The sequence below is a fragment of the Paramormyrops kingsleyae genome, chromosome 18, assembly GCF_048594095.1.
Source record: "Paramormyrops kingsleyae isolate MSU_618 chromosome 18, PKINGS_0.4, whole genome shotgun sequence".
NCBI classification, from domain to species: Eukaryota; Metazoa; Chordata; class Actinopteri; order Osteoglossiformes; family Mormyridae; genus Paramormyrops; species Paramormyrops kingsleyae.
The window spans coordinates 19,835,532-19,860,510 of record NC_132814.1 but is presented as its reverse complement, the minus strand read 5'-3'; the positions used below and the strand labels follow the sequence as shown (position 1 = coordinate 19,860,510).

The 24,979-nt window shown below is 47.7% G+C and overlaps 1 protein-coding gene across 8 annotated transcripts in view; it reads left to right on the top strand.

The window, feature by feature from the left end:
* nol4lb (nucleolar protein 4-like b) overlaps nt 1–24,979 on the top strand; it is a 53,990-nt gene that overhangs the window by 10,333 nt on the left and 18,678 nt on the right. For 3 of the 8 annotated variants that reach the window (XM_072702100.1, XM_023798999.2, XM_023799000.2), the window contains exons 2-5: nt 3,826–3,981; nt 6,271–6,382; nt 9,391–9,500; nt 22,770–22,911. In XM_072702100.1, the coding sequence (XP_072558201.1) occupies nt 3,826–3,981; nt 6,271–6,382; nt 9,391–9,500; nt 22,770–22,911 (520 nt within the window). Of the gene's footprint in view, nt 1–2,162; nt 2,236–2,524; nt 2,638–2,732; nt 2,791–2,882; nt 3,093–3,152; nt 3,174–3,825; nt 3,982–6,270; nt 6,383–9,390; nt 9,501–22,769; nt 22,912–24,979 lie in introns of those variants that run through there. The other 5 variants (XM_072702104.1, XM_023799001.2, XM_023799003.2 and 2 more) reach the window with 5 other exon arrangements.

The window sequence follows — 24,979 nt, the reverse complement described above, 5'->3', positions numbered from 1 at the left end:
GGACAGGCTGCAGAGGAAAGGGGGGCGGGATGGCCTGGGGAATTTTATGAATAGGAGTTTTCTCCTTGTCCTCTGCGCTCTGTTCTCTGGGGGGGGGGCGTTTAGACAAAAGCGCCCTCCTCAGAACCACCCCCCCCCCACCACCACCACTCCTGTCTCAGCCCTGACTCCTGCTATTGCCAGATAATTACCTGATATCACAGCATCCGTCTGTCCGTCTCTCTGTGTATGTGAGTGTCCGAGTCCCACGTCACGCTCTCGTAACGCGCCATAATTACACTGGCAGATCTGCGGGGGGGGTCACTGGCAGGGACAATAATAACCGCTGTGATTAAGAGGACTGCTTTTATTTATTTCATGCAAGTCTTTCCCTTTCGTGACTCATACGGGGGGAGGCGATTCCTTCATCGCAACGAAACGCACCGGCCGAGATGAAAGAAGATAAAATGCTTTGGGGGGCACGGCTGTGGTGATGGGGGGGGGGGGGGGGGGGGTTGGCGGAGCAGAGCAGCGTGCTTTGTTGCCTCTGGCACGGGATATTGGCATTGTCAAGTATTTAATCATCCAGTGGGAGACAGGGAGCAGAACCTGGAGGTAATGTGGATGTAATGAAGGGGCATTTATGAACTGGAAGCGAGGGGGGAGGATTTTGCTGGGGAGCCTTCCCATAATGCCGTCTGGGCTTCATGCAGACCCCGGAATAGGCTTGGCTACTCTCCGACCATAACTGTTTATATATTCTGAATTCATGTATCTTTTTAATGGGATTGTCGAGGAAACAAACTACTTCTGTGGTCTCTCACGTGTGTGCAGCTTGTGAGTCGCCGGGACGTTCCTTGTTCTTGCAGCCGGGGGGCGCCGTGCTGCTTGTGTGGGGCACACCGCCCTGCACGTAGGCAGCCGGCGTGATATGGAGCTTGCACCGGTGTTGTTCATTAACCGGGCTGAGCTCGCTCATTCTTGCCGGTTCCCTTTGTCTTTATTTGTTTCCCGGGGGGGTCTGGGCCGTGATGCCAGAGTGCCACCGATCGCCCCAAGAGCCTCCCCCCGGCTTGGACTCTGCCAGTGCCCACTCCTCCTCCATCTCCAAGCTGAGGACGTGGAGGGGGTGGCACTAGTTTGGGGGGGGGGGATAAGGTTTAGGGCGGGCGGCCGTTTAGAGAATCGACCCCGGTGGTCTCCTAGCAACAGAGCCAGTTTCAAACGGGACGGGGGAGTGTGTGTGTGTGAGAGAGAGAGAGGGATAGAGAGGAAGAAAGAGAGAGAGAGATACTCAGAGTGGCTGGCATTATTCTGAGCGGAGGAGACCCTCAGTGTTTTCCTGAGTGGGGGAGCCGAGGGAGGGGCCACACGGCGGGGCCCAGAGGGGCACCTTGGGCCGTACCGGTGACATCACCTGTTACCTGTTCAAGCCAAGCGATTGTCTTACAAAACCGTACGACGCCTCCCATTTCCTCACCTCCCATTTTCTCTGTCTGCACTGCCACGCGAGTTTAAGCCCATTTCTGTGCTGCGCTGGATAGATGGGTGAGGGGGCGCCTCCAGCTGGCCGGCTGAGCTCCACACGCGGGGGTGTCCTGGGTGAAGCTGGACCCGGGGCTGTGACTTTGACCGTCCTGCTCACCGCCTGCCCAGAGAGGCTGCTCTCCCCCCTCCGTGCCCCACTTATCTCCAGGCTGGGGCACCTCCTGTCATGCGGTGTAGCATCCTGGACCACTGACGGGGGGGTGGTTGTCTCAGCATCACATGACCTGGGCTTGCTGGCAGCAGGCGGCATGGCTGTCTGTGTTCCCGGGGGCATTAGCATAATCTTTTCGATGCTAAATAAAAAGGGAAAGCTAGCCAGGATGGATCACTGGGGTCCTGGGGTATCGCGGGGCTGTCCGACGGCTTGCCAGTCACAAAATCCGCAGATTAATCACCGTCGTTTTTATTCTCGTGTCAGGTGCCTGGTAATGAAAAGTAAGTGAAATAATGATTATATTAAAATAAAAGGACACCTTTTGGAGAGTAGCTAGAGTGGGCTGGATTAAAGTCTGCCCTTTCCAAACAAGGTGCCATGCTGCCATGGCAACAGTTATTACCTAGCACCTGGAGAGGGAGAACTGGAACGTGTGAGGGGAGAGTGGCAAACTGGGAAAGGGTGGGGGTGCACAGGAGGAAGTACTTACTGCCTTTCTGTCAGTTACAGGGCGACTGATATCACCCCAACGGTCTGGGGAATTCCTGTCAGAGGTCATGTAAAATGCCTGCCCCCAGTGGCCTTTGTCCCGTAGAGAACCGCGCACAGCAATCCTATGTTTGTCCTCCATTACATTGTTTTTAGGAGACTAGATAAGATTGTGTTTATGAGCTGGGGTTAAAGCAACAAAGCTTGTTTCCCGAATTTCGGTGCTCGGGTACGTCGTGGGCCCGCGGGCGCGATGCGAGTCTCGCTCGGCGTAGTTCTCCGTGTCACGTGACCCGCTGCCCCGCGCACCTGCCCGAGAGGTCGGCCGCGGTTTCCATGGCAACAAGGCCTGCCTCGCGGAAAAGGGTGCCGCGGGCCGGCTGGCTGCGCGGCGAAGCGCCATTTCTCATTTTAGTAATGAACGACGACGCGAATAATTCACGCATCGGTAATGAGATGTAATTAAGGTAAATCTTATTACGATGTTATTTTTATAACGGTTTAAAACTTTGTCTCTAACCCAAGAGAACCTTTTTATTTGGTTAGTTATTTGACATGGCATTAGTTAAGGTGGTTTATTGGTTACATTTAATTGTCCATCGCCTGATGCATACTAATGAGTAAGTGATGTCTTGGCAAAAAGCAGCTTTTTTCATTAGGCCTTTATTATTACGACTCTATATAGGAAGATTCAATGAACCATTTAGTTGGTAAAAAAAAAAAAAAAACAGCACACAGGACCGTTAAAGTGTCGCCGTGTTTCCCCGTCACTGAGTTTCTGTAGTTTCTTCTCTAAATGCCCCCTTCACAAAAGAATCATCGCTCCGTACTTGTAAAATGAACCGCTTGATGCTGACACACTAAAAGGGTGTGTTGTCGGTTAGGGCGGCAGCCCTCACCTCGCCTTACCGCGGACCGCACGGTGGGGCTTCCCCCCCATCGGCTGCGTTTGTAAACTGCTGCGTCCACATCAGGGGCTACATTATTTGTGGTGAAGGAAATGGTGAGCTTAGTCAAATTCTCTGTTGGCTCCCGTCTTTTCCTTTCATGACGCTGCTGGGGAGTGCAGACAGAAGATGGTAGCCGGCTAGCTTCTTAGCGGAACATGCTGCTTAGCCATCTCCTAAATAAGGAACGCTATTGTTTTATATGTTGCAAAAACTCATTGGGAGCACAAACAAATTGAAACTTTTTCCTCTACTGTATGTCACTTTGGATAAAAGAGTAAGATAAATAAGTTAAATGTAAACGTAATTTTTAGTGTAGTGACGGTTTTGTGGCCAACAGGGGGCTCCACGCAAATGTGCGGTTTGGGTGGCCACCGAGCGTGAGACTTCTTTGTTTTCCGATTTTAAATATTACAACAAAGATGAGGCAAATTGTTAGAATGTTTGAAAGTGTAAACCGCTTCTACACACAAAAGGGCAGCTGAATACAAAACATACGTCCCTAACAAAATGAAAAGAAAACCAGTGCTTTTATCACTGGGGTAATGGGGGCCGGTCGACTCCCTGCCAGTTTCAAAATCTGGCGGTTAATTTCGGTTTTTATTTCGATCTCCGGTGTGTGCTAATACATAGTGTGTCAAATAATTAGAATAAGTCTCTTTATTGTATTTTTTTTAATTAATGTGTATTTTTTGCACGGCTTTGCAGTGCGTTGATGGGGTCTCTGCACCGGACAGTGCGGCCCTGAAACGTGTGGCTGTGGTGGAGGACTTCTTCGACATCATCTACGCCATGCATGTAGAGGTGGGCGCGGACCCTGCCAAGGCGCCCAAGCACGCCGGCCAGAAGAAGACGTACAAGGCGGTGAGAAAGGCTTCCTAGTCTCAGGAGCCCCAATCTCCCCTCTCCATCTCTCTCTCTCTCTAATCCATTTTTTTTTTACACCATCATCTCATTATTATCTGTGCAGTTTTAATTTCCTTTCTCATTGATGTCTTGCTCGTCTGTTTTTTTGTTCTGGTGTTATTTGTTTAGAACTCTCTGTTTTCTGTTGAGCTAGATGCCATAGTCAAAGCAAAGTTAACTGAAAGCACGATGTAAACAAGCCTTGACAGAAGACAGAACCTTCTGGAGAGGTGCCTCCTATATGATCGCTCTGAATGTACCTTGCGGTTCCGGAAAATGTTCAGAAGGTCCATGGTGTTCACGCAGAGTTACATTATGGACAAAAAGCTGCAGCAATGAGGTTTGAAAGACAGAGATCTCACCTGTTGTGGGTTTTGCAAGTTCAATCAATAGGTTAGCGAAACTTGTAATATGAAATAATGTGTGAGATGCAACACGGTGCCATTCAGAAAGATGCTTGGGGGTTCTGCTCACACACACACACCCATACACACACTGGCTCTTCATTTTAAAAACACATTTTTTCCTTTCACCTTACCTGAATAGTCCAAATTTTGCTGAGATTTCCATTTAGACCGTGTGAAAGGCAACGTTTCTCGTTTTTGATTAAAGGAGCCTGGGAGGATATTGGATTCTTCAAAGAGCTTGACCCTCGGCGGTCAGAACGGCGTTTTATGGAGCTTTTTTTCAATCTGACGGCAGTGACGGTCAAAACCCTACTCTCCTTCAGCCACAGTTAGTTACCCTGTTGGCGTCCACTGGGAACCCTGCCCTCTACTGTCCAAACTGAGAAACTGCAATCAGCCTTCTCTGTGTTTGTCCAGATCGCTGTAATTTCCGGAGTCTAGAACATGTGAAGAGTCAGAGCAGATGCTAGATGCTGGGGCTTCTTCAAAGACACACGCATGCCTTTTTTTGATGAGAAATGTGCCCGTCAGATGCACAAAGACACTAATAGGTCTCCCCCACGAGGCATGTCTTCTTTCATGCAGACTTGTCTGGCCCTCTGTGCCCCGCCCCCCCCAACCAATTTCCCAACCCCTCTTGTGCCTGGAGCACAAGCGAGGAGGATTCTTGCCCTCGTGAAGGTCAGATGCATGAAGGGAGCTGTGTTGGGGTGGTGGGGGTGCAGCATGTAAAGGAGGAAGAATGGAGGGGAGGGGGTGCTTGGGGTCATTAACCGAAGCCCGGCATGTTTGCGCTGTTGACAGAAAAAGGTGGTTGGGGGCAGGGACATCATGTGGGGCATGGGGGGGTGACAGCAACTGCCAGATCCGCCCCGTGGCCCTGCTAAGGGCGGCTCATAGATGGCGAGCTGAACTCATATCTGTGACTTGTTCCATCATGGTACTTTTGTTTTGTTTTTTTGCACAGTACATCAGTTCATTTTACTCTGGCTTCACATCACATAAATGGATGTTACCCTTCTCTCAAAATCTCCATGGTGAGGAACTAAATGTGCACATTGGGCTGGTGACCCAGGGTGGGACGGGGTCGAGTTCGGTGAGTCTCCGTGTCTGTTGTGTTTTTTTTGTTATCAGCAGTCCGTTGTCGGACTTTCATGTGGCAGTGGACTGTTAGATAGATAGATGGTTTGGAGAAGCAGTGAGGTTTGCCCCCCCCCCCGGGAAACATGCGAAGGAATCCTTTTAAGGGAATGGCAGCTGCTGCTCCCCCCTTCCTGTCTCTAAGACGCAGTCGCATCAAAATGCCCTGTCATCCAGATGCACTCTCATCTAAAACGGCCTCTCCTCTGAACCGCCCTCTCTGCTCTCCAGTACCCATCCCGCCTGGGAAAAAAAGGAGGAGGGATAAGATGGGTAGGAAAGCGAGGGAGCAAGAGCAGTGAAGGGGGAGCAAGCAGCACCCCCCCCACAGCTCTGAGCGGTGTGTGTGTGGCCGGCTGCCATTTACCCCCTGCTGTGATGTCGCTTTGCAGCCATTAGGGTTGCTTTACTCTGTTTGTGTGTCACAGTGGGAAGGTCTTGGGCTTTGAATTAGCCCCCGTTGCCATGCCGGCACTCCTGCTCCCACTATCGGGCCTGAAAGGGGCCCCGTTTTCCTGGCACCGTCCACTCGCATCATCACACGAAGGCAGCCAGCCTACTGTTAGTTTACTTGGTTAGTTACCAGATCTGTGGATTTCCGATTTCACAAACTCCTATCCTCCCATTCGGCCGCTAATTATGTTTTTTTGCGCTAATTAGGAAAGTCATGTGACTCCAGTGTGGATCCTTCCCCACACAGATCGCCGAGACATACGCTTTCCTGCCCAGGGAGGCGGTGACCCGCTTCCTGATGAGCTGTGGCGAATGCCAGAAGAGGATGCACATCAATCCGAGTGGCGCCGAATTCAAAGGTAGCGACCCCACAGTCCACCCGGGCATAGAATGAAAGGGTGGGATGCGAAGTCATGTTGTTGAAATGTGGAGCCTACGATGCCTCTGTCAAAGGGGGGGGTGGTGTTCCCTGCCATGCCTTTGTCTTTATTTATTTACAAATCATCCTGCGTAGACCGGGGGGGGGGGGGGGTGTTCCATGAAGAAAGATTTCTCAATTAGCTGGGTTAACTTAAGCTAGATGTCCTAATTGTCTAATCAGAATGCTCCTTACCTAAACTGTTATTGGATGGATATTACTTCTAGTTTTAAGTTAACCCAGATAAATTGAGAAATCCTGCTTTGTGGAATACAGCCCAGGGGATTATTTTTAGATTATTGCTTCAGATTATTTGAGGGCTGAGATAGTGAATATTCTGGATTCATATTTGACCACTGGGGGACGAAGTCCTCTCATTACAACGGTCTTCCAACTAGAATGACGGTTTGTGAAGCTGAAAGAGGTTGGACGGACCTCTGACATGGGCCACTGTTTGCTGAACTCACTCTGGTTGTCGCACAATCGCCTGTAGAGAGAGGTCAGATAATTGACTGGGTGTCCCATGGAGTCCCCCCCCCCCCATTCTCCATCAGCCTAAGCTACCCATACTAAAGTTCAGGGCTGAATTATTAAACGGTGCTAATTGCTGTAAACAAGGGCTGTTTAACACATAAGCAGTAATTAGCATCTTCATGGGCTAGTTTTTATGTGCAGAGGTAGAGTAACATTCGCACAGAGGGGAATCCCAGACCGCTTTTCTTATTTGTAAAAAATCCATCCTGAAATTCCTTAAAATGTGGGGCTGACTTGGGAACATGTACAGAGACATGGAGGAGCTGGAGAGTTGAAGCAGTAAATGAAATGGTGATAAATAGGCGACTATCAGAGATGGCACCCACATAGTGATGCTCAGTGTACAAGAGACTCGTAATTATAATATCTTAAGCTTTTACTGGACTACTGAACCATGGAAATAAATACACACCCTTTCTATAAAAGTGACTGACTTATCTACATTTTTACAATTGTTTTTTTGATAAATCACAGTAAAATAAGAATGTAAAAGGAATTTCACAACCTTGGATTGAGCTGTTTTTTTTCTGTGCAAGAAAAAAACCAACTCGTTCAAAGATGTTAATTTCCTAAACCAGATCCAGGGACAAAAACAATAAAATCTATCTTCTCAGATGATTAATATCATCGGTTTCTTGACAATGCGACACAATCAAAATAACCAAAATCAGGTCTGTGTGACACTCAAATGGCTTATGTTCTTTTTATTAGAGATCCATCCTGGGTGTAGCTAATTTTGGTTATTTAAAATTTGCTCAACAAGCTCATGTAACTAATTAATTCTATAATATTAGCTTCCAAAAATAAGCAAGGTGTCAATATCCAAAGATTCACCCACTGGCTGCTGAAAGTTTCCTAGCCTCTTAGCGGGTCAGCTTGTGTCAGGGTGCCTGTCTTCTATGCATGTTTAATCTCAGCCTTTATCGCTGCTTTATTGTCATGTGGCGTATTGTACTCCGCATTGTTAAAGCGGCAGTGATGTGACATGGCCAGTGGCGTGGCAGGGGGCCTTGTACATGCGGACAGAGTCGGCCCGGTAATTAGAGCCTGGCTCGGCCTGGATTGGCGGACGCTCCAGCCTGACCGCGCTCTGCCAACAGTGCGATGACGTAACCAGGGCACCGTTTTTGTGCCAGGCATTCCGGATTTAATGGATTGATGACGAGGGTCCCAAATATGCTCCCCCCACATTTTTCACATGTCTTATTAGATCTGGGTCCACGGGAGGGGGAGCAGGGTGAGCCTGGCTGACCCAGTGATAAGCATGGCCCACCTCACAGCCCCCTTAGATAACCCTGTGCCGCCCCCCCCCCCCCCACACACACACACACACACACACACACACACACACACGTTTCAAAGCTTAATTCAAGCCTGTATCTTCACATGGCTACTTGGACCCTCATTAAAATTGCCCATTATTACTGTCAGCAAACTCAGTTTTACTAAAGACACAATTGGAAAAAAATCTGTCACAATGAAAAATATTGACTTTTTTTTTTTTAATTTGAATGTCGTATATTTTCATTCTAGCTGCCAGCTTAGAAGGAAGCTGCCATCCTCTATCACGAGGCTTGTAGACGTAGCTGCCCCAGTGGCCAGTGAGGTCCCCAGTGGCCAGTGAGGTCCCCAGTGGCCAGTGAGGTCCCCAGTGCCTGTTACTACTAACAGTGGTCTGTTAGTATGGAAATGATTTTTACATAATACCGGCTGCAGTTTTGCACTGGGGTAAGAGAAATGAGACTAAGTAGGAATAAGGGAATCGGGGTTATGTAGCTCAAATGCCTCAAAACCAGCGACTCAGTGTAGGTGCCAATATATAAAAATTCTCGCCTGCTGGTGCTTGTCGTCCTGAAAGGACTCTACGCTCTTTCTGATGTGGTGGACTGTTACGATCTGGCTCAAAACCGTAACAAAAAGGAAAAAAAGAAAATCCAAGAGAAGACACGGGACCCAAGCTTACTAGATAATTAAAGAATTTAATAAGAATAAAAGAAAAAGAATGCTACACAACATATATAACGCATGGTTGTCAGTAGTGTCAGCAGTGCAGGCATGCAATGTTCATGTAGTGTAAACTAAATACGGAAACGAAAATCAAATACAAAACAAAACCAAAACAAAACAAATGGCAACGTGCAACAGGTGCCTGAGCACGAGCCCCATGTTCCCCAAAGCCTGGCCATTTTAAAAGGGATCAAATCAGCTACAACCTTAACAAGCATCAGGTGTAACTGGCTCTGAGTCATGACAATGAAAATTGCCAACACTTGATGACCATCAGTCCACAACCCACACTAAAGGTCGTCACATGGACACATTTTTTTTTTTTTTTTACAGGATTATTTCCCCCTCCCCGCAGTTTGGGCTATGAGGTACAATGACGATTTTCATCTCTTGTGTGATGCTTTGCAGAGAACGACCGGCCCACATCGCTCGTCCCCGATCTGATCGACTACAACATGCCGCTTACCACGGCCTACCTGAAGCAGATGAAGATGGGGTGCATGAACGCCAATGAGCAGGTGATTGCTGGGGCTCGCGGCCTGTCACCCGTGTGGGGTGGGGGGGGCAATAGGCCAGGTTCCTGCCTCACTGTGGGACGATCCCCAGTGAAAATGCAAAAAAAACAACAGATTTTTAAGAGTAATTTCAGGCTCCATCTCAAACGTTAGAGATATTTCAGATGCTTCCCAATCGGGTCCTAAAGGACTCAGACAGTCCATGTTTTTGCTGGGAGGGAACAAAAAAATCCTGAGGACCAGATTGGGGACTTAGAGGATTAGCTCAGCTTGTGATGGAATTGTGGAATTGCTCTCCTTTTCACCACACGCGTGAATAATGCAGAGATTATTATTATTTTTTGAGTTTTAATTAAGTGTCTAACTCTTACAAAGCCAAGCAATCTCTAGAATTGCAGGTTTAATGACAGCTACAGTTAGGTATGTCACATCTCTCATCAGCAACTATCCACCCTTTTCTCTCTGTCCTCCCCCAGACCAGACTGGCAACTGTAGCAAAATAGAAACAGTCTTTCAGAGCTGTCAGTCATCCTCAGTCATTGTTAGTGCCCCCCCCCCCAAAATGCACTTCTCTCTCTTACAGAGAAGCAGATTCTGGTGTGAGTGGGTGAGCTCATGTGGGCGGTCTGGTCTCCACCTCGAGCACCGATGTAACCGGGAAGGGAGTGGGTTTCCGTGGATTCCAATTAACAAAGCCCTCCGAGCGCCGCTTTAATTAACGGAGGTGTGAGAAAAGCTCAGAGCCGCCAATTTTCCTGCGGTGGGCGTGTGTGCGGGCTGCGTTTGTTGGAAACATCTCCGGTGATGGGCTTGTCCCCTCACCACGCACCTGCTGCTGCACTGACCTCTGACCCCCCCCACCACACTGCTCACTCTGCCTTGGGTCCTCTTCAAGATCACCCCCAGCAGGCAGGCAGTCCGGGCTTCGGGAGTCGACGTCGACCTGACGCCACCTGATAAGAATCCGTCATGCATAGTGTGCTCATTTCTCGGTCGTTATGATCTCTTCCTTTTGGGTTACGGCTGTACTCAGTATTTTTTTTTTTTCTCAGCCATTTCGTCACATATTTAGACACCAGATTCTGTGTGAGAACCTGACCCTGGAGTAGGATAGCCCACATCGGAGAGTCATTGCGGATCCTTGTCCACGGAGTGTGGCCCGGCCAAGGCAGTTGGGGAGTGACTGGGGGGAGGGGGGAGAGGTGGTTATGAAAACGCGACCGTCCTGCAGAGTGACTGCGTTGTGCCACCCCGTGTGTGTGTGTGTGTGTGTGTGTGTGTGTGTGTGTGTGTGTGTGTGTGTGTGTGTGTGTGTGTGTGTGTGTGTGTGTGTGTGTGTGTGTGTGCCCGCCCATCCAGGCCAATTCAATAACGGAGGAAATGGCATTTATGCTTCCTGGAGGAGGAGAATGCAGGGCCAGAGGATAGACTGCAGGGAGTGGGCAGGGCAGTGGCTCTGGGTGGATGAGCAAAGGGAAACCATGTATGTGTTTTACTTTTGCTGGTCGTCTGCATTAGTCAGCCAGTAAAGCTTTCAGTCATGAGATTCAGTTTAAACACGGGCAGCCAGAAATGCATCATTAAAATGAGGTAAAAGTTACTGAATTACGGTTTAGGATGGCAAGCCCCTTTGACCCGGAGCAAGATAAACAGTTAGAGGATGGATGGATGGATGGAAATCCACATGGCTGTGATTATTCTGCACTGACAGCAATACAGAGCAGAAGTGAGTTTTGCATCAGTACAGCTGTGAAGCATAGCAACCGTAACTGTTCCCTCGTTCTTCATTATCTCCTGTTCTGGACTTAAGTCTTAGTTTCATGTCTTATACCATCTGTGGCTGGATGTTTTTAATGCACTTATTTAGATGTCTTGAACGGACTTTTCTGTCGCATCTAAAATGATCATGACTGGTAATGCAAACCTTGTCCCCTGTTAATTTTGTCTTTTTTTAACGAATACTTGGCCTTAAATACCAAGAACAGTCGACCTAGATCACGATAGGGGTGTGGGCAGTGGTGGCTTAATGGTTAGGGAACCACACTCATAATTGAAAGATTGCAAGTTTGAATCACCGACCAGCAAGGCACCACTGAGGTACCCTGAGCAAGGTACTGCTCTTAACCACTGCTCCCCGGGCGCTGAATTAGCTGCCCGCTGCTATGTCACATTGTCACATTATCATATGGGTTAAATGCAGAGGGCACATTTCGGTGTGTGCTGTGGTGTGTCAACAATGACAATTAATCACTGAATTCTGATAGTATCAAATTAACAAAGATATATATATATAATGTCTTTCATGTTATGCGGGACTGTGTGTTTGGTTATTATTATCGTTGTTATTCCGCCCCGAGACCCTGAACAGGATAAGTGTTTGGAAGTTGGATGGATGGATTTTCACCGCCAAGTAAATTGCGTAAGCTTGCGGATTTGTGACCACGGCTTGTTCGCATGTCGTTTGAAATTCTGCCTGTGGGTGGCGGTGCTTCCCAACAAATCCGCACCCTGTTCGTTACGATAATAGAAATACTCGGCGAGGCCCCTTACAACAGGCCTGACCCTGGTCCTCAAAATGTGTAGCAGCATTTCCTGCCATGAGGCGTTTCATTACCATAGCGTAGGTGGCGTAGAGGTCGAGCTCCTCCTCTTGTGTCCAAAAGGGAACGCAGGAAAATTAATACTTATGCATACTTTAAAAATTAAACTATGCGACTGTTTAAAACGCATGCGAGTTATAGTGCTTATTTACCAGTTAAAAACTGAAAAGCAGAAAACTGATACGTAACAATGGAGCATAATGTGCTGTGCACTGTAGCACAGAAACGGAACTAAATATGCGGATTTAAGTAATCCAATCGTATCAGCTAACACCTAAGCCCCTACTTCTGCTTAACCCCAACCCACCGTCTCCCGTCGTGCGTGTGTGATATGGCACATTGATTTTTCACAGTATATTGTCCGAGCGTCATCCTAAGCCGACCTCTTGTAGCCGTATATGTCAGAGGTAAAGCTTTTAGCCCATTCTGATCATTGTCGCGCAGTATCCTGCATGATTGGCCTCTGAAGGTTCGACTTGGCAGACTAACTGAAATAAAGCACTATGCAATGCGAATACATTCAATTGTTTCCGGGGGAATTAAAAGGAAAAAAGCCTGTGTGGAAATTATACAGGGACGAGCGGTTTCCACATTATTAACAATAAAATTAGCGATATGAGGGAGGCGACGCATGAGGCAGCCGCCGTCAATCACGCCGTTGAAGGGGTGTGGTTATTGCGACGAGCGCCCCGCCCACGGGTAATGTCACCGCGCAGGCCCCGCCCATGCCCCCGGAGCTGGCTGTCAGCGCGAGGCGCAGAGGGTCCGGGTCTCTCACACATTAACAGGGTGCTGTTTAAATATTAAAGAGGAAAAAGGGGGAAGCAGGGCGAAGGCAGAGCCTAAGGAACGGACGTGCATCGCTCAGAGAGTGGATCTGACGAGCTTTGGAGAAGTACGATCGGTACGAGGTAAGCAATATGTGCTCGGGTTTATAGTATTATAATTTTTATATTTGTTGTTTCTATTATTTCCCTTATTCATGTAGTTATTATAGTTGTTGTTTATGTTTCTGTAGTTTCCACGGCGCTTCGTTTTCTGCGTTTGTCCGAACGCGGCTCTGACAGTACGGCTGGACCATACTGCCTCTGTTTGTCCGCTTTCTTTGACAGCCCACTTTCCCAAGTCCGCTTCCCCCCCCCCCCCCTTTCCGCCTAAACAGATGGCTTTAATGCGGGCTAAAACTACATCGCAGCGCCCGGTGATGATGACAATAATAAAAATTGAGCAATTGTGGCCTGATTGTCATACGGGGACGTGCTAATTTTCCTTGGGGAAATCAAGACAGTCATCAGGTCTCTTATAATGCGAAATGTTTCAGGCTGTGCAAATATTTCCCGTATTTCGTGCGGCTTTAGTGTGAGCAAACCGATACTGTAATACTACATACCTTGGAGACGACCGCAGCTAGACGCGCATTTAGTACAATACAGCAAAAGACGTTCACTTAAGAGCTGCCGCGTTTTAAAACACAGAGGGTTGCGTGCAGACCATGGCTCCTGTAATTAATACTGGACGTAAAGTTTTACGACCCGATAATACAGACCTGTTATATTTTACGCCAAAGGGCATTTCCTTATTTATTTGTGATACACGTCGCCATCCGTCCTGGCTGTAGGTATGATAACCGTAATAATAGTAATACCTCATACATTGACAGTAATACTGATGATGATGATGATGAAGAAAAACGGTTTTCATTGAGTGTCCTGTGTGATAACCGGCGTGTTTTTGCTTTGTTTGTCTGACGAACTTAAAATATCGCTTCTATCTGCATTTTTTTCAAAACCGCCCGTATTCTAGTGCCGTCAACTGTCCACAAGCACGGTCCGTTCCTTGCAGTATTTAAAAATATCATTACACTTATACCGTAAGTAACGAGGTCGTATCAGGTCCACATTTCACACCGCGAACTGTAACTAAGGTTAAAATGTGTAAAGTTGAACTATAGAGGCACTCTGTAAAGGTAAAAAACACCCCATGCATCTTTTTCCACTTCATTCAAGAAGGTACGTCTTCTGATAGAACTACACCTCTTCTGGTTATATTTTGTCTTGTGGAAATTCAAAGTAATTTCACCAACATTTTGGGTGATTTCTGGCTGCCTTTTTGTTATAAATCGATGTGTTAGTCGATATTATTCTTCAACCATTATTTTTTCTTGAATTCTAGCTTTTAAATCTTTTTTTTTCCCAGACCCAGTAATGAAAAGGCTGCAGTTCATGTTATGAATGTTTCATTGTTAAATATGCTTTGTTGGTCTAATATATACTGATCTCTTTCAGTGTTAATCGGTGTTAAATCAGTGTCGTTTTTATACAGTTGGTGTTAGTCAGGCTCTATATAATGAAAGGCAATAACTGATAATGTATTTCTCGCTTGTTTTGGGAATAATTCTCTATGTAAGCAGATTAAATTAAGCCTATTCAGTGACTTTCCAAAGTATAATGGGAGTGGATGCGTGAAACTGGATTTGTGCCTCGTTTGGTTTCAGGGCCTGAGAATTAGTGAGAATCAGAGTACAGGTGGTTGTGTGTGTGTGTGTGTGTGTGTGTGTGTGTGTGTGTGTGTGTGAGCATGCACGCCACCCTGCTTCCTCTATCCCAAGGTGCCCATACAGCTCCCGGCTGCCCTTCCTCCCGCTCCGCCCTGCATTCCTCCACTCTGCAGTCCCGCGAGCCGCCGTCTCCGGCACAGTCGGGAATGAGAGCAGTGGGACAGTGGGTGACCGGAGCGGATTATCCCAGTGCGTGCCAGGCTGGCTGGTACCCGGGTGGAGCGATCCGGCGCGATGCTGATGTACAGTCTGAGAGGAAATGAGCCTCAGGGCTAATTCTCATTAACGAAAATGACTGGGTAATTGCTTTAAATCCCTTTTAACATATATATCACCCTCTCCTGTCTGTACTCTTGCCAAAGAGAAGTTCTTCCTGTACAAAAAGCTCCGTGCAGTCAGCCAGCCAGCTAGAAGAAGCCAGTTATAATCTCTCTCCCCCCCCCCCCCCACAGGCCAGCTCAGATGATGTGTGGGTAGGAGGGCTTCCTGGCTACATCTCTCCTTCTCTTCCTTTTCATTCTCAGTTGCTCCATGCCCCCCCCCCCCCCATCCACCCCTGTGACTCTGTTTCTCAGTCCTACGCTGTGCAGCATTGTTCCTTCTTACATTTTTAACATTTTACTTAACAGACCTTATTACCCAAGGCAACATACATTATTTGTTTGTTTTTAAAAAAGCAAAGTTTGACAATCCCTGGCCCTCCGATGAAATCACTCGGCATTTGAACCAACACCCACCTGATTACAGGCACGGAGACCTAAACGCCAAGCCACACACCATCCGTTTGTGCTTTTACTACACTGCTGTCCTCCCTCTCACAATGATTTCATCACCAGCACTGATACAAGAGTGAACGCAGTGCTCTGCTCCCGCTGTTTCTTCTTTAGCCAGTACTGCATGAACATGAGGGGCTGTTTAAAGGGGTGCTCACATAGTATTATTTCCATGCCTCCTTCCGGCCCGTTCAGCATTTGTGCCTCGTGAGAGTAATTGTATTTGTGAGTAATTGTATTTGTGCCACTTACAAGTTTTGTGTGACTTCGGATATAAACTGTCAAAGGCCAAAACGCAAATCCTAGCAGAACAAAAAAAGTGGTCATTGTATTTAGCTTGGCTTTATACGCTGTGTTTCTATAATGCAAAGAATCTGTCTTCAGCTGTTTTAAGAGGCAGAAATGGCCAAAAATATAGATTATGTGTAGGAAATTGCATGTATCTGGTGCCCAGAGCTGAGTAAGAGTTCAGGCGAAAGGTCTCCCTGCACATTGGTCCTCCGAGGCCAGTCAGCATGTTATCTGCTTGGGGGGGGGGTTTGCTCTATCGAACTAGCGTGACGCTTCCTGCCTCCTCTTCTGAACTGGTTGAGGATCCCTTATGCGTTACAAAACATTCCAGGCGTTGTATGTATATGTTCTGACTGGTTGGTAATGTAGTTTATGTCAGCTTAGTTGTGGTTTATTTGTCAGAAGGGGACATGATACCTGGATGGCTGCTTTGTTGCGCGTGTTAGCATGCAGAAAAGCCAGGTCGAGAGAGTGTTTCGGTCGGCGTGCAGTAAAAGGCCTGACGGCTCTGTGAAGAGGCCCCTTGCGAGTTGCCCAGGGCAAAAGAGTGCTGCTGCGTAGACACTGCAATCCCCCCCCCCCCCCCTCCGGCTGATGCATATTCCCATGCGCTGTGCACGTCTGCGGTGGGGGCAGTAGGATAGAGTGGCATATAGGCTTTAAATGCAGATGCAGTGCAGAAGGTCCCACACACACACACACTTATTATTGATCCTGATACCAAACGGAAACAGGAAGCCTTTCCTCTTACAGTAATAGACCTGGTGTCAATCTGTGGTCAGAATCCAGGGAGGATTCAGTTGGTCCCGACGGATCTGAGGGAGGGCATTTCCGCCTTTGTGTGCGTGTCCCAGGGCCGACACCAATTCACAGCGTGCACGAATGAAAGGAGATCCCATCTCTCCAAAGCCGCCAAGCGTGATCACAGGGTAGCCTTCCCTTAAAGGAACGCCTGGCTGTCTAGGCTCATCTTCCTGCTCTAGAGACATGGCGCATAGGACTGGTTCCCTGTTTTTTTGTGTGTGTTTGTCATTGTCCTAAAAATTGTTACTTCTCACGCACTCCCAGAAACATTGGCCCCTTCCACAGTACTGCCCCTTCCCCGAAAGCAGTACTTCTTTCACAGGAAGGTGAGGATCCATCAGACTGTAACTACAGCTCCTTGGATTTTGTGCAATGAAAAGATGTCGCTTCAGGGAACGTAAACATGAGAGGAGTCACCCGTGGAAATGTGTTATCTACAGAGATTTGTGGTTTTCTCTGTGCTCACGTTTCCCTTTTGTGTTAAAAAACTAGTCCAGCGGCTGTTTGTAATTATGGTATACAGTAAACAGCAGGCACGTTACACATAATCATCATAACGTAAACCAGTGCAATGTTTTTCAGCAACCAATCGAAATACGCTGACAGTTAGCTTTATCGGAGAGGTTAGCTAGGCGAAGTGTTTCACTTCCAGCAAATAGGGTTGCAATAGTCATTCAACGGTACTGTTATATGGTAGCGTGAGAGACCCAGGCCTAGAGGGCTTCAGCAGGCCTCAGGCATCAAGGAAGTCCACTGGAATTCGGCATCAGCTGTCCCGATGCAGATCTGAAGATCAGCTGGCACCTTATCAGGGATTCAGCAGCCTGGTGTCTGAGAATCAGAGAGGCAGCTTTGGGGGGGGGGGGGGGGGTTGGTGCGAGGACTGCGTGAGTCATGGCTAATTCATGCGGAGAAGGGCGGGCTCTCGCCCGCCTGCGATCCTCCTGCTATACCATTCCGGAATTTTCCCTGCTGATCGTACTAACTGCATTCCCCTTTTTTCGCTATAAATAACACGCAGCACTGCATTTGTGTGTGTAGCCCCCTCGTAATAGATCGCCCATGCATAGGAGTGTATTAATTGGCCTGGTGATTTGACAGAAATCCATTAGCTAAGAATACATCCCTTAGAAACAGTCGGCTTCCTCGGGGCACTAATGGTTCACCGGCGGATCGACGGACGTTTCACCATGTGCACGCCATCCCCCGTGGTGATCCGGAGTAACCGGTCCAGGCCGCGTGTCAATACAGTCAGTTGGCTTCTCCCGTGTTTTAAAACACGGACTTTGTTATTCCTTGCGTGAGGGATTCGCGTCCCTGGAGAGTAACAGCGACGGGGCAGTTTCTGTGGCCTGTGGGGGACTCTCTGGGCCTCCCTCCATCCAGACACTCCCCCCGGTGGTGTCCGAGGGATGATATGGCACCAGGCATTACGTATTAAAGCCCAAAGCTCAGGATCTCCTGAAAGCAGGCTTTAGTAGCACCATACTGAGTAAACAGCCGCCTGTTGGTATTTATTTTTCTGTCCTTGTCTATTATCAGAGAATAAGCCCCTTATCTTGCTTTCTTGTGGTGCAGGAAGCTCCTGAACAGGTTTTCTCTCCTCCTGTCTTTGTCCTGGTATTTTTCACTTTTGTTCCAGTAGTGCCATGGCGACCAGCACAGTCAGCAGTTCAAGGGCAAGCCAGCCGCTGGGCTCTGAAGGGAGCCGCGGGCCCGTGAGACAATGTGTGTACGTGTCCATGCTTGTGAGGGCATCCCCACGTGTGCATGTCCTAAAATTTAACGTGTGAGCCATGTATAGTGATAGTTGTGCAAAGTGGCTGTGTTGGACGGTGGAGACGTCTTTTCTGGTACGGTTAGCTGTTAGCGGAACTCGCATCACCACAGAGACAGACATCGCCCCCGGTTGTGTGCGGCCAATCGATGAGGGCCACCCTGAGGTCAAGGAATAATTGATCACCGTCCGTCTCAGTGATGTGCTGCTTTCAAGAGGAGATGGAAAGGAGTGATACTGCTGATGCATATCAAGGGTTTGCAGGCATTCTCCCGCGCTGGGGATTCGTTTGCCTTTTTTGTCCCTCGTATCATGCCGTAGACCGTAAAGCCTCTTTTTTTCTATTTTGATGAGATGACTTTCCTCTCGATCGATACTCCTCAGCAGAGGCACAGTGAACCCGGTCCTGTTAAACTGCACAGACTCGCCCAGCACGTTGGCCCAGCGAGAGCGCCCTCCATCGATACCTTTGCCACATGAAGCTGTCCGGACGCTGCCAGCCCCCCCCCCCCGTTGGCATTTAATTGATCTGGGACAATGTCAGAGACGGCAGAGGGGAAGGTCCCTGGCTTTTCTCCGGTTTCCCCGGCAGCCGTCATTAAGGGATTCCCAGTTTGTCACCTTAAATCTGCACACATCCATCCTGCCGACCAAGAGGCCCACTTGGGTTAGCCAGTATGTTAAACCGTAAACCGCTCTCATCTGGTCTCTGCAGTGCTGAAACAAGCCTGTGAAATTCAGCTCACAGGTGCCCAGCATGTTAGCAGAGATGCTGAAGTTTTGTACACGTTAACCGTACATTCCCGGAACCCGGGGCTGTCCAGCGGCACTGGATTTCCCCTCGAGGCCTTCTCTTCCTGTTCGAGCTTCCTCTGGCGCCAGGGGGATTCTCTGGAGGCCCCACCCATCAGAGGGAATGCCGCCCCTCCCCGCCCGCACCTGGCGGAGTAACATTTCCCATTCTACGGAGATCCTAGGGCACGTCTCTCAGGTGGCTTAAAAGAACGGGAAAGCCTGGGAAGAGGAAGCTGTTTCCGGGGGCAACAGGAACACAGGTCGGGATGTATTAACCCAGAAGAGCCAGGAGATCTGAGCACGGCACGTTCAGTGTGTGAGTTGCCCAAATGTGCTGAGGTTAAGCCCGCATGGGCGCCTCCCGAAATCCCTTTGAGAAGTTTCAGTGCCGCTTTGCCCTTTCGTGTTTTATTCGCGATGACTAGGCTATAGCTTCCGTTTCCCTGGCAACGTTTAAACAGGCCTCGCCTATTTATAGCGAATGTAAAATCGGGCAGCACAGGACCGTCAGCCGTCTCCCATGAAGTGGGATCGAGGAGCAGCAGGAGAATCGCCTAATGGCTCTCGGAGACTGACGGGGGCCCTATTACCCCCCCGCAGAGCCTTTAAAAGCACAACCGGTACCGTATAAATGCCACAGGTCACCCATGACAGAGGCATACTGCACTGCCTATTAGATATTGTTTATCATTCGCGTGAACGTTTTGTCTACCGAAACCGATAAGGTTTCTTTTTAATGTGGCCTGCAGTGTTCTGTGTTTGTGAAGGACAAGGGTTTTTTTTTTGTTGCGCTGACTCACACGCCGTAAACAGCTTTGTCTGCAATTTATTTTATTCTTTTTTTTTTTTTTTTTTCTTCCTGTGTCTGGTCCATTGGTTCCCCGAAAACTCACTCAGAAGAAGAGGCTCTAAGCTGCTGTCTGACCAGCTTTTTACTGATTACTGGGTCATGCATTTTGGCTCTTGAGAAGTCAGTTTGTTTTTAATAATTTGAGCAAAAAAAAAAACTTCACAGATGTTTCTCCTCTGCATTATATAAAAACTTTTAAGCCTTTTTAATAACCTTAATCCACATATAATATGACTTTTTTTTTTTTATCTGGTATGGATTCTTTGTAAATGGACGATGGGGTTATATTTGTATAACACAAGTCATTACCATGTATTTAAGAATAATTTTTTGTAATTTGCTGTGTAGTAGTCAGTTTAAGAATTCCTAATATAGTTAAATGAATATAATGAAATAATAAGGTAAATGTTTCCCTGTGTGGTTATATCTGTTAAGGATGATTTGCTGCGTGTTTCTGGCGTTCCCCCAGGCACCATGTCCCGGTCAAACACGCCTCCTTAAATGGTTCACGGTTGTTTGTAGGTGTGGAGAGTGTGAAGAGACACTTTGCTATAGCTTCCCGACAGAAAGAGCGACATGCTAAATGTCGCTGATGTGCACCGTTTTCACTACTTTTGCCCAAAGTGGGTAAAGTGAGTTGCCGCTGGACCATTTTGAGCGCAGGTTGTGTTCTGTGGTATCCTTGTTGGCAATTTGCTAGCTTCTAATAGCTAACAAAAACAGCTCAGGTGGCCATAGCCATAGTGGGCCGTAAGCAGAACCTCAGCGGACTCTGCTAAGGTCCATTTTACTGGGTTCTCCGCCTTCACTACTACGACCCCGTTCCTCCTGACCTCCTCTGAATGCCGATTTCATGACCTGCTTGCTCGCTGTTGGTTTGGTTACCTGCCTGTTTAGACCGTGGTTTTCTTCGATTTATTACTTAATTTTCTAATATCGATGATGCGAGCTGGACTCCACCAATGGGAGACTGCAATTGAGGCCCCCCCCAGTGGCAAAGGGACGTCGGCTCGGCTGCCAGGCAGCCGTTTTGGTAGTTTTTAATTAGCGTCAGGCTGTGAGGAACTGCAGGGTGATTCAGCTGCGTTTCCTTGGCATTTTATTACCTGAGTGAGGCTCTCGCCAGCAGCCTTGATGCAAAAACGGCACGATGCATTTTTTTTTTTTTACTCTCTTCTCCATCTGAAGCAGGAGCTTGTTTGCAGTTTCTCCTGTAATTGGGTGTCTCTAGATGCAAGTGTGGTCAGGGTTGGGTAAAGTCTCTGCAGAGAGAACAATGTTTTCTGTGCAGATCATTTAAAAAGACTACCTTGACTTTATTTTTCCTGATGACATACTCGTTAGATCTTTCACATCACGGGAAGAGCAGCAAGTTTAATCGGATTTCTTTGTAAACGGCATGTGTGTCAGTTTTTCATTCTGAGGTTGGATCTGTGAGCAGGTGCAAACCTTGTTTTGTAGGTGTCTCTGCAGGTGAGCCGTGTTCAGCTTTTAAGGTCTTGATGAAGGGGCAGAGGTGAATTGCTCAGAGCCCGCCCCCAGCTAATATTTAACTATCCTTGCAGAAATGTGGTTCCTCATTTTGTAGGTGTAGTTTTTGCACCATAGTCACTAAGCTGGTTTTCTTGGGGTCCTGCATCTTGACAGGACTGTTAGATGTATTGTTGGAAGGACGTTTGCATCCATTTTTGCACTACTGATGCACCGATTAAGAAATTTCTGGCCGATACCGATAGCCGATTATTTTTAAAAAATGACTCCAATACTGATTGCTTGGGAGGTTCTGCTTAAATTGAAAGGCAAACTCCACCCAAATTAATAAAATATCAGCTCATTTTTAACCATCGGCTGATTGGCTGACACTTTTAGCTGGCCGATGTAATCTGTACATCTTTAGTTTGCACATTGATCAGCTTAAACACTTGTTACAGTATTAAATGAGCACTGAAGTTCACAGTGCTGTTCCATGCTACTTGTCACACCTATAGATTATTTTATTTTTATTGTCATCTTTATTTTGATCTGATTTACTTCTGTTTGTTTTGTATATTTTTCGTATTGAATATTATCTTTTGAGCACAATCCAGGATGCAGGTGTAAAAGCATTTCACTACACAGGTGTACATTTTGTTTATGTGACAAAAAAAGAAATGTCTAAACATGAATTCTGGATTCTGAAGCGACTCGATTCTCCAAAATAATCTGTGCCAAGATTGTATAAGGATTTTTTGCTGAGAAGGTTTCGTTTGGTTTCTCTTTACCTGGTTGATGTTTTGCCTGTTATTAGTCGGCATGATTTCAGTCAAGAGACAGGTTACTATGAATTCCGGTACGCAGAGCACTGAGCGCCAGCTCTGAAGTGTCTGTCTGCGTCCATTAATAGGGCCTCCGTTTTCTGAATAGAAATTCAGGCTTCTATATTCATTGTCAGTTAATATAGATAGAAAATCTAATATAATATTACACAGCTGAAAGATTTCACCAAAATCCTCTGTTTTAAGTGTTGACTCTAAAGCATTAACCTTCTACCTAGGATTCTGCACTTTCGAAAAGTGATGGTTACGTACCTCATCACAATAGAGGGTCATGATGGATGTCACTTGGCAAACCTGGTCAAAACTTTTCTGTTTTTTTGCTGAAATCTCAGATTTGCTGTGAAATGTTCTTGACATCACTGCTGTGTTTCAGTGTTTAATTGATGCCATAAGAAGCCTCCTTAAAGCCACACGGTCGAGTTAGGATGAGCGTTGAATGACTCTGGGTGTAGGCGCTGACTCTGAAGTGACTTTTCTGTTCTGTGTGTCCGTCTGTGTGCCCTGTATCAGGATGAGAGTTCGGTGAGCAGTGAAGATTTTGACATGAGCGACCCCACATGGCTGTCAGCTGATCAGTGCCCCACATCCGACCTGAGTCCCGGCCACCTCGATAGAATGCACAGCCCGCTGAACGCGCACAAGGAGGAGGATGGTAAGTGCACCGGAGGGCCCTCATTGTGGGTGTTTATGTGAAGGAGGTGGGGTTCGGGTTTGGATTGAGCTGGTTAGGGGGCCCAAACTTTCTGACTATACAGTGAGGTGCATTGGCCCCATGTTCCTGACCCAGTAGGCAAGGGCTCTTCAAATCTGGAACCTGATTCCAAATCCAGGCCGTGTTTTCAGTTCTCCCAGGTAGTTTAGTTTAATAATTGCTGATTCTGATTGGTCAGAGGCTCACAGGTTAAGGAAGGCTGGAAAACCAGCAGTGCTGGGACATCGAGGACCGTGATTTGAATAATAGGGCTCTAGGGGGACAGGGGGTGTTATGTGGCTTTGGTCTCTGTGCCTGTGATCAGAAGGTTGCCAGTTCGAATCCCACTGAGCCCTTGTGCAAGGCCATTAACCTGCTTAAAAAGGTTCCATGGGCGCAAGCTTTGCTCTCACCTCTGTGTGTGTCTTAACAAAGGAGAACAAAGTGGAATATGTGAAAATTGTGAAATGGTACGTTGTCTGTTGGTGGTGCCTATATTCCTGGCGAGAGTATCCCTGTGGTCCAGTAATTTCTCTGTCATGTGACCTGCCGAGAAATTATTCTCAGGGAGCCTGCGGCCGTCCACTGTTTTACATTTGGAGTTGTGGGTCACGTTGGTAAATGAAGAGATTCCCACTCGGGGGGGGGGGGGGCGGTGGGAGGGGCCACATAACGGCCATGGATCACATGACCTCAGCGATGCTTCAGCCTCTTTACGTGTCCCTCTGAAAAGCCCTTACCAGAGATGGGGGCACGGCAGGAAGTCCTGGCGGCTTTAAGGCTGGCAGCTGAGAGCTCTGGGTAGAGAGTCCATCAGAGTTTATCCCGCTTGATTACAGGAGATTAAGATTATCGGTTCTGCCCGGCTGAACAAATCGCACAAGCCAAACAGTTGGGATTTCTGAGCCAAACGACTCAACACCACTGTCACCGGCACTCGTGGATCTCTCTGTGTTTACAGTCAGTCCCAGAACTCATATGCTCTCTTGACTTGTAATGAGGATGAGGTTACCTTTTGTCTGGGAAGGGCTTGGCCACGTGTGCGTAGGCGTAACGCTGTCGGCATGCACCAGCTCGGAGCTCTAATGGCACGTGTGGCGCGGTGCCCTCTTCCGATTGGCGGTCTGGGGAAGCTTGTGGCCCCAAACTCTCACACACAGAAGCACAGTGATTCCTGAGTAAGCATTTTTTTTTTATAGAATATACAAAAAAATACAAGCACTGATTTTATAACATTATGGCAAACATTAGTGCGAAAACGGTATATTATGCCTTGATTTCCTCAGCCCGATACCAGAGTACAATAGAGATTCATGACTTTACATTTGATTATTTCAAATGGTTGTTTGTTACTTAAGTTTTTTTTTTCGCCCATCCTCAAGTGATTAATTTTTTTTTTGGAAAATTGAGGGTTGAGCTTGTTCATTCTTCCCAGTAATGGACTTAGGTTTTCGGGTAACGGCACTCTCTCCGGGGGTGTGAATGACTGCCAGGCTGTGCGTGTGCTGCCCCCAGACCAGCGGCTCTGCATGTTTTTTGGTGTAGGATGACAGTGCCGTTTATTTTGGAATTGCAATTGGGGGCCACAACATTTCAGAGGTGTGTGTGTGTGTGGGGGGGGGTGTTCATTCCCCCTTTTTAGGATGGGGTAGCCCCATGGTATTAAGTTCTGTCTCCATGGCCCCAAGGCACAAGGGTGACACTGGTGATGCTGAGCAAAGTAGGACGGAGACAATGACAGGGGGCTTGATGATCCCCGGGGATCTCAGCGATCAAGGTTAACTGTAACGTAGAGTAAGGAGTGCGAGGGGGGGTCGACTGTACAATGGGGTACGGAGATTAGGGGGAGGGGCAAGGGCTGTAAAATGAGTTAAAATGATTAAAGAGGGGGTAAGGATGGCGACTGGGGGGTTTCGATTGGGGCAGGAGAGCGAGCATATCTGTAAAATGGGGGGTGAGAGTAACAGGTTATTTGGCAGTGAGAGGAGTGTAGTTCTTGAGGTGGGGGCGTCCGCTTCACTCCCCATTG